Here is a 14725-nt window from a genome sequence, read left to right as displayed (position 1 = left end):
TCAATGATAAACTGGGAACCAAAGTGTTGTTGTGAAAGTTAACATGGGAATTGGAGAATACCTGAGAGATCGATAGGGAAAGCAGATGAAAGTTTGTGAGAATGAGATTGTGAGAAAGACACAGAGTCCGAGAAGTTATTTTTAAGAGAGTATCTTGGAGCGGAAGAAATTTGAGTTTTTATAAACGACACTAGTTGTCGTTTTTATCGACATTTGTATTTGTTTACGTTTAAACTTTAAAAAGTTACATCCTTTCAAAAAAAAAAAAAAAAGTTACATACATACTGCCGTATATCCTCCAATTAAATAAAACCACATCATTTAAAAAAAAAAATTAAAAATAGAAACTGACGTGTACAATTAAAATTTTAATTTTAGTCCAATTTACTCTATATTCTTCTCAAAAAATTAATAAATAAATCATACGAGAGAAACCAAAAGCCCATTAAGAATATATCCATAGTCAAGATCAAAAGAAGGCCAATGAATTTTAGCATAATTGACACCTCCTCTTGCAAGTGTTAAGTGGACGGTGAGATCATGTTCAAGTTCTATTGGGTGTGTGTAATTTACCAATATTAATAAGATAGAGATCGGAAGAAGCAAGTGTATTGTGGAGATTGTGCCTAGGATGGCCATTAGGCAATGCCCACCACCAATAGAGGTCAAGGAAATAGAACTGTTTGCAGCTTAATTTCCTAAATAGAGAATGATTTTTGATTATTTGGGGTTGTAGTGTTTTTTTTTTTTTTTTAATGAAAACTAGTTGTTAATTTGTCCAATTTTGCATTAATGTGATAATAAATATGCACTATAATTAAATAACATTTCTCCACTCTTCAAAAGATTAAAAATCCAAATTAAAAATGTTATAAATGAATACAAAAGAGATCTGTTAATATAAGGTAGAAATCCACTTGTAACATAACACCCAATTTGTTCTAGAGAAAATTCAAAGTGAATCGGAGTGGACTAAAATGGACTAAAATAAAGTGAAATGGACTATAGTGAACTGAAATGGATCGAGTAAACCAAAGTTGATCAAAATTTTCCGAAGTGGACCAACCGAACTGAAGGTGACCGAATGGACTAAACTAGACCGAAATGCTATGTTGATGTGCCTCAACAACTGCATAACAATAAAGGGTGAGTTTGGTTCGGTTTTTTGAAACTGGGCTTTTTGAAAAAATGGAGCTTTTAAAAAGTGCAGTATGAAACTGGGTTTTTTTAAAAAGCTGAGTATTTGGCTAGCACTTATAAAAGTGGTGATTTGAGTGGTGAATTACCAAAAAGAACAATGTATATATAAGGGAGTTTATTTCATTTTTAAATCAACTACTTCATAATACTTACTAAAAAAAAAGCTACTTAATAATAATAATAATAAATATATTATTGTCATAATTATTTGTTATTACTATTACTATTATTGGTATTATTTTAATAATGTTAGTTTTTTTTTAGCATCAATTATTTGTTATTCTAAAAATTTTGAACCAAGTATATTACCTGTCTTACTTTAATCATGTTATCTATTTTTAATAATATAAATATCACTATTTTAATAATGTTTTTGTTTTATTGAATATGATGTTATTTGTTCTAGCATGATGGTCTGAATGGGTTTCAAAAGGTAAAGTTGGGTTTTTAATAAAACAAGTGAGGAATTTGGTAATTGAACCAACAATTCCTGAAAGTTGAAGTAACTTTTTTGCAAAAGCTGGCCGAAGGTCCTTTGGTTTTTTGGGGGTCTTGTACTTTTTGAAAAAACAAAATTCTTGCTAAAACAACTTTTTAATATCCATCAAACACTTAGCATTTTGAACTTTAAAGTAAAAAGTGCTTTTTGTCATCTGAAAGTGCAAACAAACAGGTACTAAATCATACACTTCAAGTTTTAGATATTAATAGATAGATTGGATATTGTGGGTCTAATTTGGCTATATCTGGAAGGTGTAAGTGTAAATTATCTTTTTTTTCCATATCATATTTTTCTCTTTATGTAAGTCTTGTTTCTTTATTATTATTATTTCCCCTTATCATTATATATTTTTATAGGTTTTATGATTTTTTTTCCATTAAAAGATATTGATAAAATATTGAAGACTTTTTTCCTTTTTATTTCTTAATATAAAAAAAAAGTACAAGATTTTTGTTTTTTTTTTGGGGGTGGTTGTTGTCCCTGTTGCCGAGCTCTGCCCTTGTATGCAACATCCAGAAACACGCACACATATTTTTATATTGATATTTGACACATTCCTTAAATATAAATCAAGATTTATTGATAGCCAGCTTGTAAATTTAACACAACTTCATTTAGAATAAGAATACAAGGTTCAACATGCATTCCACTTTATTTATTATATAGTCTAGTTAGTCAGAACAGCAATCTGAGAAACATCAGACACAAAATAGAACTCTAGTACGTAAATTCCATTAGCCCAATGAGTCTTAAAAATTTGGGACATATGATCTCGACCCATTGTGCTCATCAAAGCTTATGCAACGCCAACCAACCTAGGCTTGATAGTCACTAGCAATCCATGCTTCATATAAAGAGTGGTTGTCAGTTTTGGATCAACTTTATGGCCTTCAACAACCTTAACTTCATATCTCAACAGGATTGAAGCAGCTACCATTTTCATCTGCATGTAAGCAAGTTTCTTTCCAAGACACAATCTTGGACCGGCATTAAACACTACATATTTGAATTGATTCTCGCTGACAAACTGCCCGTCCTTAAGCCACCTCTCTGGCTTAAACTCCAAGCAATCTTTTCCCCATATGGACTCCATTCTAGCCATTGAGTAAATACTGTAAATAACCTGACTCCCCTTCTTAATCATGGTGCCATCCGGGAAAACATCGTCTTCTATAACCTCTTTGAAGTCAAATGGCACTGAAGGGTACAGCCTCAGAGATTCTGACAATGCTGCTTGTAAATACGACATCTTCCTCAATTCTTCCACTGTAAAAGCCACATCATATGGTTCATTTTTGCACTTGCGGTAACACAAAATTTCATTAATCTCACCGATAATTCTGCTTTCGACCTCTGAGTTCTTGTGTACTAACCAGAAGAACCATGACAACGCCACAGAGCTCGAGTCTCGTCCTGCTAAAATGAAATTAATGCAGAAATCGCTGAGAAATTTGTCTGAAAAATGATTTTTCATACCTTGGTCAGAGTCCTCAATGAGTCTGGACAAGAGGTCAGAATGATCATTTAAGCTTCCAATCTTCACTAATTCGTTCTTTCGATCAGTCACTATCTTCTCAGAAAAATCATTCACGATTTTTATTGCCTTCTTGAGCCGCTTCTCATATCCAACTCCAATGAGTCTCATGACTTTCCATACAAAAGATGGCACCAAGAATCTGAATAGAGTGAATTCTGTGGCTTCTTCAAAAGCTTTTGCAAAAGGAATTTCAGGTAAATCAAGGGCCAAGCACCCTGGATCAATGCCAAGAGCAGCGGCGCAAATGTTATCAAATGCGAACCGAAGAAGCACTTCTTGGAGATCAAAGCTATCTCCTGACACCACAAGTTTCTCTAACAATTTTAGTAGCTTCTGGTGCACCAGGTCTTGCATGGTTTGGAATGAGTGCTCCACAAACCTGCTTGAATGCATCTCAGAAATTGCGATTCGTCTTTGTTCCTTCCATAGTTGATCATCAGCATTAAAAATACCATTCCCAAGCAAGTCATAAAACCTCTCTATATAGTGCTTACCTTTGGGGAAATTCTTGAACTTTGTTTTAAGCATATATTCAATGTTTGAAGGTACAACGGTCATGATTCCATAGGATCCTTCCATCCACATTCCCCTGAAGTGGAAGGTACCCCCAGCTTTGATCAAAGACCTGGTGATCCAATCATACATGTTGTTGATATGAAGGAATACCGAAGGTAGGATCCCCATAACTGGCCATAACATTGGACCCTTGTTGGTGAGTCTCTGAAGTATACAACTAAGAATGATTAGTACTAGCAGGGATATAGAAACTTCCCAACATAAGTGAGTATACAGCCATTGTATTGAAGAGAAAACAAGATTTCTCATCACTGCTATATCTCTTGTACTTTGGTGATTTGGCAAAGATGAATATAATGCATGGTAGAGCGCGAAGGATGGAAGTGATCATTTGTAAAAGAGAGATCTAAGAATATAAATGAAATAATTATCGTCATTTACTGCTGAGGAGAGTCATTTTCTTTTGTATTTCTTTTTCACTTTAATCAGAAGATAGTGTTAGGTTTAATAGATTGGTAGCAACCCATAACAAAAAGATTGACTTTTGTGAGTCACAAAGTGTTCTATTTCAAGTTCAAGATGAAGACCCAAGATTAGCTTGAGAAAAGAGAAGATTTTGGAATCTCTACACCTATTTGACACATCTTCAATCAATCGATAATTGTAGGTAAAGTTTTTGATTTAACATTTTTGTTGTAGCATTTTAATATTATCTAATTAAAATGAATAAATACCACAACATAAATATAAAGATATGAGATAATATGAATGATAAAAACTTAGTGAAACGTTTAATCCCATGTTTAAAAGGAGGCAATTTTTTTTGTTTTTTTTTTGTTTTTGTTTTTGTTTTTTTTTTTAAGTGTGAGATTAATGGGATGGTGGAGTTTTGGTCTTGAACACTTTGTGCAAAAGTTTCATTTTCTAAGTGTATATGTGTAATTCCTCAAAAAAAAAAAAAAAAGTGTATATGTATATGAAACTCTCTCCTAGGAATTTGCAAAGAAAAAGAATAAAAATGCTTTATATGTGATTGCAAGTGTGTCTTCTAAGAGATGTGGGAGTTATAGGATATACCTCAAAAATTATAATCCCCATCAAGTAGTTATGATCATGTATGAGTTAAATTAATTTTCTCATATCCCAAATCATCATAACATGTAGACACTTATGTAATCTTACGATGTTTTCCACACACAACACGCAATATTCTTTGCTACTTTTGATACATGTGCAGGTACAATGTGACTTGGCCATCACAAGGAATACATGTGTTAATGTATGCTCACTAAATTGTATTGACTTGTTTTGAAATATAAAATTGGTTAGACTTGTTTAGTGTGTGTGTGTGTGTGTTTTAGATCTAAATGCTTGTCATTTTTTTTTTTGAGAGATGATTTTGAGAGCTTAAAATGTTGAGAGATGTTTAGTGTGTCTGCGATTTTCTCTTCCTTAAAAACCTATTTTGAGCAATCTTGACAGATTCTCAATACCTCTCGACAGCCAGGCTATCTATCGAGCCTCTTGATCTTCCTTTCTCGACAGCTGTTATCGCAATTTTGATCCATCGAAGTTTTTGAGAATTTGTCTCAATAGCTTCTCGACAGCTTCTCGATCCATCGGGAAAGATTCTGTCTTCTCGATAGCTGCTGGATAGCTTCTCGATCCATCGAGGTCACTTTGTTGTGGACACCTCTCGATAGCTCCTCGACAGCTCTATCGAAAATTAAATCTCGACACCTTTCAATCCATCGAGAATCGCAATTTCCTATATAAAGCTTTAGCACGATTTTTCTCTCATTTTTCTCGATCTCCCTCAATTGTTTCTGACTATTCACCTCCCCAAACACCTTTCTTTCACTCTTAGCCTCTTCCCCACTCAATCTTCGGCCTCAAGAGTGATTTCTTCCTCTCGAATGATCTTCCTTCTTACATTTATCATACATTTCATCTCTTTTAACCTAACTTTTGGGGTTTTTCAAAATTGATGAGTTTTTTGCAAAATTTTTGGGGTGGGTTTTGTTTAGATGGTTATATATGCTCATGCATTGCATCACATTTTTATTTTTACAATGTTTCATGCATTATAGATGTGTGTTTACTATGTTGAAATCATGTATGCTGGTAGGATTGGATTGGGCTGAGCCCATGATGTTTTATTGTTGCATATCACATGCTCATGCATTTTTCATGCATACATACCATTTATTCCCTATCTATTGATATTGATTTGTGCTTGGTACTTCTCTCTCTCTCTCTCTCTCTCTCTCTCTCTCTCTCTCTCTCGGTTAGTTTGCTCTATGGCACCTAAGCGTAAGTCTACTCCATCTTGAAACCCTCTTCGTTTTGAGGCAGCATCTACTTTTGATTCTACCCCCTCTCACATTTGGTTTCGTGATGAGAAAGCTCATTAGGACTTCTTGGAGAACTTTTCTCGATGAGGCATTCATTTGGAATGCCAAGTCATCTTATCAAATTTTTTCGATACTGACCTTCTCACTGTCATTTACAGTAGGGGTTAGGAGTCCCTTTGTGGCATCCCAGTCACTTGTCCCTCTATGATCATACAAGAATTTTACTCCAATATTCACGGATTTAATTACTCTATTCCTCATTTCATCACTCGCGTTCAAGGTACACACATTGTAGTCACTTTGGATTTTATATCCGAGATGCTACCCATTCCGAGGGTAGAGTTTGCTGACTACCCTGACTATGATCGTCTTCTGACTATGTCCAAAGACGAACTCATGTCTCTATTCTGTGAGACACTCTCATCTTAGGGTGACCGTCAAAACACCCCTTGCTCGGGCTTTGCAAAAGTTCCGAGATTCCTGAATATGGTGATGACATTTGTTTTACATCCCTTGTCTCACTATAATTCGATTACTGAGCCTCGTGCTTGATTTTTTCTATCCCTACTTGAGGGACTTACCATAGACTTTCCCTCTCACTTCATACTCTCTCTTATAGATCTATAAGGATACGGTGATCTGTGATAAGCTCATTTTTCCTTCTGCTATCATGTGGATTCTTCACCATGCGTCGGTCTCCTACCCTAAGTCTCCACACTTCTCTGTCATGTGTGCCATAGACGCAGCGACCATTAGATGGAGCGAGGCCCAGCTTCGACTGAAGTGGACACGGATCGAGACGGCGACTCCTCTGGCTTCTTCTGCTCCATCCACCTTCGCTCCTTCTTCTTCCGTGGGTGGAGTGACTCTCGAGGCCATCATGGCACAACTTATGCGCATGGATGATTGCCTTGACACTCTTAGTGATGAGTTGTGTCAAGTGAACACCCATGTTAGTCGTATCGCATGACGACAGGCTGTCATGGGTGGTATCACTGCATCTTCATCTCCATCTCCACAAGCTTCAAAGGATGAGAGTGATGATGATGGCTTCGGTGGTGGTGATGCTGATGAGGATGAGGCTTCCAGCTCTTCTAGTGATGATGAGATGACTGCTTCTTAGTGACTTACCCTTTGTCATTCGATACAAAAAAAGGGAGTAGTTTTGGGTATGAAAGTAGTCATGTACTTAGGGGGAGAGTTAGTTATAGGAGATATTTTTTGTTAGGGGGAGTGTTTTTGTTTATGAGGGATGTAGTGAGGACTTTTTGTATCTTTTCTTTTATTTCCTTTTTAGATACATTGTTCTTACATTGTGATAACAAACCTTGTACTCTTATTGATTTTTTTTTTAAGGTTGTTATTACATTCTTTCACCTATCTCTTCATGTATTGTTTCTTTTCTCTTTTTATGCACATGCTTCTTATTTATTATATGCAATCTTTTATATTTCTATTTCACACTAAGATGCCGTGATGAGTTTTATTTAAAGTGTTTTAGAAATACAGGTTGTCAAAGTCTTTCTTGCCATGAACTCTCTTCTTGCAAAGTTTTTCAAGAGTTTGTGTTAGGATTAGATTTTATTGTATTCAACAAGTGAGTATGAGTTGAGTGATTTATGACTTCTCTCATATGTTCATTTGTTTGTTGTGGTTTTGTCACGGATTGCCAAAGAGGGAGATTGTTAGGACATACATGAATCATTTTAGGAACATATGTCATTTAGAATTGGCTAATCCTTTGACAAAATGCACTTTACTTGTAATTGGGTAGACCTAGGATGTGTTTAATACTTCAAGGAATAAGAGTTCAAGTCCAAGTGTTAAAACCATGCAAATCTGTCCAAGAATCAAGTAAAAAAGTGTTGTATTTTAAAGCTCGACAGCTAGCTCGACAGATAGCATCTATCGAGGTTTAAAAGGCTTGTTTAGCCCAATGCTCGAAGTTGCTTGATAGATAACCTATCTATCGAGATTTATGAAATCTGATTTTCAAATCTGATTTCACACAAATCCATGTATATTTGTTTAGGCTTTCTTTTCTCATAACCCTAAACATATATAAGGATTATTTTAAGGGCCGTCACAGCTGATGCAAGTGAGTGCAACTTGATGCAAAGGTTTTTCACAAGCATATTGTGACCGAAGACATATGCCCTAGTTCATCTTTCTTTTGAAGAAGCTACTGTGTTTATATGCAGTAGGGTTTTGTAACCAAGGAGCTTCGTAATCTTTATCGTATTGATGAACTGAAGAACTTTGCAGCCAATGTCCTTCTCAAGTTGGTAGTTAGTTACGTACTGGATTCGTGCATCAATTGGTTAGTTACGTATTGGGAGCCGTGCATTGAAAGGAGAGATTGTCACTACAGAATAAGTCCAATTGGGTATTGGGGTAAGGGTTCAACTGTAGGTTGGTATAAGGTACCAAGATTCCTTTACTTGTAACCGCTTGTTGTGATAATAGTGGATTCTCGAGAATGGTGACCTTAAAATCACCTGGTGGGGTTTTTGCCTTGAAAGTTTTCCCCATTCGTAAAAAAATTACTGTGTCAACTTTATTTTCCGCTACATATTAACTTAGTTGGTGATTGTTTTATGCTACCACCTATATTGCATGTTAATCGGATTAATTAATTAACTTGGCTAATTAATTGGTTAATTCATCACAAAAGATCAATACATTCTTGGTCTATCACCTTGCACTAAAAACCTTATAAAGAAGTGTATCTTTTTGGTGAACAAGTCTCCACACCTGTTTGGCTAATAAGGCATTGTTGAAATTTTTAATATCCCAAAAGCCCATCCCCCTAACTGATTTTGAAGAACACAAAGAACTCCATTTAACCCAGTGGATCTTTTTTGCATCACCTTGTTCCCACCAAAATCTATAGATCATCATTTCTATCTCCTTGCACAAGCTAACCGGTAATTTAAAGACTCTCATCGAATATGCTGGGATAGAATGAATTATCGCTTTAGTCATGACCTCTTTTCCTGCCTGTGATAGTAGCTTCACTTTCTGGCCTTGTATTCTAGCCCAAATCCACTCCTTTATAGTGAGAAAACAAGCTTTCTTATTCCTACCAATGAAAGAAGGAAGGCCCAAATATTTCTCATAGTGCTGGATAGCCAGTGCTCTAAGGGACACTTTAATGGCTTCCTGTGTTTGATCATCAATGTTTTTGCCAAAGAAAAGGGTAGTTTTCGCCTAACTTATCATTTGGCCATATGTAGCCTCATAATAAACAAGCAAAGTTTGAATTTTCTGACATTCCTCTAAGGTTGATATACAAAAAATTAGGCAATCATCGGTAAAAATAAGTGGGTAAGTTTTGATCCATTCCTACATAGAGAAAAACCCCTATATCTCCCTCCCTTGCTGATCTTCTAAGGATGGCATCAAGCCCTTCTACGCAAAATAGGAACAAAAAAGGTGAGAGAGAATCACCCTGCCTCAAACCCCTAAAGGAGGTAATAATTCCCTTCGGCTCTCCATTAACCAAAATGGAGTAAGAAACGGTGCTAATACACTCCATAATCATTGTCACCCAAGAGGCTTGGAAACACATTTTTAGGAGTATTTTCTCAAGGAAAATCCACTCCACCCTATCATAAACCTTACTCATATCCATCTTAAGAGCCATAAAACCCTTCTTCCCTATACAGTTAGTCTTCATGTTGTGCAAAGTTTCAAAAGCTATCAGGATATTATCAGTAATCAAACGATCAGTAGTGAACGCACTTTCAGTTTCTGAAATAATAGAATTAAGCATAGGCTTAAGAAGATTTGCAATAACTTTACTCACAATCTTATAAATCACATGACATAAGCTTATAGGCCGAGAATCAGAGATATTTTCTAGATTAATGACCTTATGAATCAAAGTGATAAAAGTATGGTTTATAGATTTCAAGATAGCACTTGAGTTTAGACTAGACAAGACTGCCTGGTGAACATCCATCCCGATATCAGTCCAATAGGTCTAGAAGAAGAGAGGGGGCATACCATCCTGTCCCGGGGCCTTCAAAGGCGCCATTTTCTTTATAGCAGCATCCACTTCCTCACTTGTGTAAACCTGAGCTAGATCCGCTCGCATCCCATCAGTCACTACCTTATCCACCCATCCAAAATTTGGTCTAAATCGTGGGCTCCTGAGGAAATGAACAACTGAGTATAAAACTCATTCAACATTCCCGCACAGGTATCCTCATCCTCATGCCACACACCATCAACATCCTTCAAACCTTTTATAAAAATTTTCCTCGTTCTTTGAGTGGCTAACCCATGAAAGAATTCAGTATTCTGATCTCCGCTTTGTAACCATTGAATCCAAGACCGCTGATGCCACATTTTCTCTTCCCTATCATAAAGAACTAGCAACTCGGATTTAAGGCAAGCCACCTCAGTATAGACCCCAGACCTGGCTACTTTGGGAATGTTTAGAGACCACTTAAGTTTAATATAGAAATTTCTTCCTAAAAAAAAAAAAAGGTTTCATATAGAAAGACATATAAGATTTAATGAACACTCCTCTTCAAATAAATTCCACTCCTCTATGATACATAACCATATATGTTCATTAAGCCTCCAATCTTTGTTTGATATTCACATGCTTGTTCCTAGATGAATCAGGTGTTGTGTGCTGACTCCCTTTTCTCTGCCTTGGTCCACTTGGTGAGTTGCATACTCTCGAGACTGTGTCTACCGCGAGTTGTAATCGTTAGCAACAATGAGGGGTGCCTACAATTCCAAACCTAATTATGATAAAGATTGTTGCAAAAACTTGGTCCAACGGTCCTATTCAATCTGATAAAACCATTGTAGGCTTTGAATATCACCAATGAAAGGGCTTCCTCCCACTACGACTTTTAATAGATGCTATGTTAGATTTTAGATTTGTTGATGATGGTTGAACTATGCCACGTAGACTTGGCTAGAGATGGTTTTATAGATCCATCCTAGGATGGTAGTGGTGGGGTGGGTGGATAAGGGGGAGGAAGAAGTGGGGTGGTATATCCAACATGTAGTATATTTTCTTTGTCAAATAAAATCATGGGCTCTGTTAGTACTATTGGTCCCTAACGTGGATGACAATCCTTTTAGGTTGGCAATCATAAAAATAACAATTTGTTTAGGGTGGTGATCACAAACATAGAGTTGTATAGTTACCATGAAAATTAAGTGTCTGTTCGGGGGCCCTTTTTTCGGTTGCTCGGCCACATGTTGTTCGCTGAAGGGGTGACCTTGCTAGGCCCAAGTTGTGTTTGGGGAGTTGCATCCAGAACTCAACATTGGGCCACATGGTCCAATGACTATCGGCGTACTTTTAAGCCTACAAAACCATTATAGCCAAAGTCTAAAAATCATGATAATGGTTGAATAAATATATAATATGTGTTTGATATAATAGCTTTGATTAGTAGTTGTAATAGCAGTTGAAATAAAGTAATATGTATTTAAGGGTGAAGTAATCATGTATTCAATGATGTAAATTTAAAGATATGGAAGCAGAGTCACTTATCTTTGTATGGTTTGTAGTTCCAGCCATATAGCATCTGTGAATTGATAGGATTCCAACAGAATGACTCCAGCGGTAGAGAGGCAGTTTGCCATGATAACTTCAAGATTGAAGGGGAAAAATGAGTGCAGCTAGAGGGAAGATGAGTATGTCCAGATATATGTAGAGGCTAGTTAAGCTTGTTCCTTTTATCATGCACTTAAATGAGTTTCCCCTTGACAATGCTCTTTTAGTTGTTGTGAAACTATGAATAGGATTGCCTTCCATGAGAAGGGTTTTTGTAAGATGTATTTGTGCCTTCTATGAGAAGGGCTTCATGTAAAATAGATTTATGTCTTCCATGAGAAGGGTTTTGATATGAGAAGGGTTTTAGTATTAGAAGTTTATGCCTTCCACGAGAAGGGCTTTTATAAGAGAGGTGGAGAAGTGTGTTGAGATGTGTTTATGGGCAACAAAACAGTAGAATTTCAGAGTTAGAGAGTATAAGAGTGGAGCTTAGAAGATTTGTGGTGTGTTATATGTAATGGTGTAGTAAGTGTGTATGAGATTGTGTGAGAGAAATGGAGAAAGAGATGTTTAGAGATATGGGTATCAAGATAGATGTATTTTCTAAATATGGAAAGTGAGAGAATGAGTATAAGAGAGTAATGGTGTTGTAGTGTGTTTAGCACTAGTGTTGAGATTTTTTGCTAGAGGATAGAATATAGCTTATGAAGGACATTTATGAGCTAAGGGCTGAAGAGTTTAATTCCTAATTTGGAAAATAAAAACTTAGAAGCTCAGAACTTCATTAAGAGCTCAAGAAGATAATTAGAGGGAGAGAAAATAGAGAAGTTTATGAGAGAGTTGTTCTTCTCTATTAGTGTGTTTTGAGGTGTTGATGAAGGGCTCTGTTTATAGCTGAGTTTAAGGGGGGTATTTTAGCAAATAATCTCAACCAAAATCTATCCCAATCAACAATAAATCTTCAGAAAATCCATCCTAGGATTTGGCCAAAAATGGTATGTTTAACTTTAAGATTTTCTTGTTGTTTTGAATAATAGCTGCTGGAGAAAAGAGTAGCAAAAAGGAAAGTAATTTAGTAAGAAAAAGATAGTTTCTTTAGTTGGGTCAGTTGTCACAACTGTTCTAAAGAAGTCGTCCCATCTATCAAGAAAAGTTGTCCCAACTGTCATAAGACAGTTGTTGCTTGGGGTAGAAGCAAATGAGGTCAGCTAGGTGATGTCATACGGCTGGAGAAGATATTCAGCAATTATTTTATGGGTTTGGCCGAAAATGGTAAGATCTCTTTTAAGGGTATCTTTCCATTTGGGGTATAGTAGCTGGCTACTAGGATTTTATCATTAAATGGCTAGTGATGTCAGTTTCAATCAGGTGTCAAGTGTTGAACACACTGCTGGGGTTTTGGTAGAAATTTTTCCTTTTTTGAGTGTTTATATTTTTGGTCCAAGATTCTATTACAACACAATCTTAGTAAGTAACAGAATGATTGATTGATAGTTAATAAAGCTTTAGAGATCTAGTCAAAATCTCATTGTGTTGTGACTTAATCTTGGTGAGCAAGAAGAGCATTTAATGCTCTGCAATAGCAGTTGTCAGAAGAATATTTAGTCTGATTGTAGCAGATAGCAGCTAGGTATTAGAGTTGTCATGAATATTTTATATATTTGGAGATTAAAGATAGCCAATCAGATTAGGCTATGTGTTTGAGTTAGATTTTAACTGAAAGTAGTAATAAGATTTATGTAGAATAATATAATTAAGTTTCTACATTTGTATATCAATAGCTGGAGATTGAATGAATAGCTATTTGTTTAGCATTTAGATGGCTGGGATTTTGAATACAAGTTTTAGTAAAGAGCACTGAGGAGTTTTATTATTTTAAGTGCTATGTGATGAAGATGCTCACCATATGTTACCAGCACACACGGACTCGTCAGAATTCAGGGAGTTGGAGAAGACACGCCAAGCAACATGTTTCTTTTATCAACTTTAAACCACTAGAGCTTTACTGAACATACATCTTGGCCCTCCAAACCACAACTCTCAAAGTTTCCCTAAAGAGACTCATAGGCTTGGATCATAAGTCGAAGATGAGATGACGTACCTTGGGTTTTGTTGTCATTTTGCGTAAATATGGGTTTTTGTTGAAGAAGCCGCTTGCCATGAGTGTAAGAGAGATAATATGGGCCGTGAGCTTTGATTCATTGCTTGAGCCCAATCCATATGTTGATGTTGATGATGTCATGGGGTTATGATCCCAATTGATAAAGAGGAAATGTGGACCATGATTCTGCCTCTTGAAGTAAGGATCTTGTGGGCAATGTGAGCCCAATCCATGAGATATAAGCTTATTTTGGGTTTTAAAGAGATTTATCCAAAAAATCAATAATATGTTGATGTGACGTGGGTTGCCAATGAAGTAGTGCCATGTGGGGCGAAAAAAGAGTCCTCAACATTTAGCCCCCCAAGTGCATGGGCTTGTACTGCAAGGGTATGCACGAGTAATGGGTTCGCTTGAAGACCTTTTTAGATGAGCTAGTCTGAGATTGTTGACCGCTAAAGATGATGCTCCTAGATTGAAGGCAGTAAGGCAATGTTGCAGCTGGTCAGGATTGCAGCCAGATGTGGTGCTACTGGATTGAGGGCAACAAGGTGATGTTGTAGTTGGTCAAGATTGCAGCTGGATGTGGTGTTGCTTTGATTATGATTGAGTTTGTTGAAGCCGATGCGTTTGGAGCAGACTTCATTCTTGTAGTTGTGACCGCAGTTGGTTCATTCAAAAATAATATGAGCACAACTTTCAATGTTATAGCTAGAGAGGATACCACTCTTGATTCAATGGATTGAGGTTGTTGCTGGTGAAAGTGTGAATACTAGGTTTACTATTGGAGTAGTCTAGAATGTAGTTTGATATCATAGTAGATGAATATTTTGCTGATACTGCTGATTGTAGTCAATTCTTGAAGAAATTTGATAGAGATGGTCAAGATAATATGAGCTTCCCATTGAGATCCTGTCCTTGTTGGAAGAGTTGCTTTAGGAGGCATAGAGATCGAATGACCACTTATAGGATTGGCTGCATGATCATGATT

General features: G+C 36.4%; 1 protein-coding gene across 1 annotated transcript; it reads right to left on the bottom strand.

Annotated features, from left to right (window-relative positions):
• Window positions 1-2498: 2498 nt before the first annotated feature.
• LOC142627114 (cytochrome P450 86B1-like) lies at window positions 2499-4064 on the bottom strand. Its single transcript, XM_075800915.1, has one exon. The coding sequence runs from the start codon at window positions 4062-4064 to the stop codon at window positions 2499-2501; it is 1566 nt and encodes a 521-aa protein (XP_075657030.1).
• Between the last annotated feature and the right edge of the window lie 10661 nt (window positions 4065-14725).

This window comes from Castanea sativa, chromosome 3 (genome assembly GCF_040712315.1).
Source record: "Castanea sativa cultivar Marrone di Chiusa Pesio chromosome 3, ASM4071231v1".
Taxonomy (NCBI): domain Eukaryota; kingdom Viridiplantae; phylum Streptophyta; class Magnoliopsida; order Fagales; family Fagaceae; genus Castanea; species Castanea sativa.
Note: the sequence above shows the minus strand (reverse complement) of the source record. Positions and strands in the feature narration are given on the sequence as shown.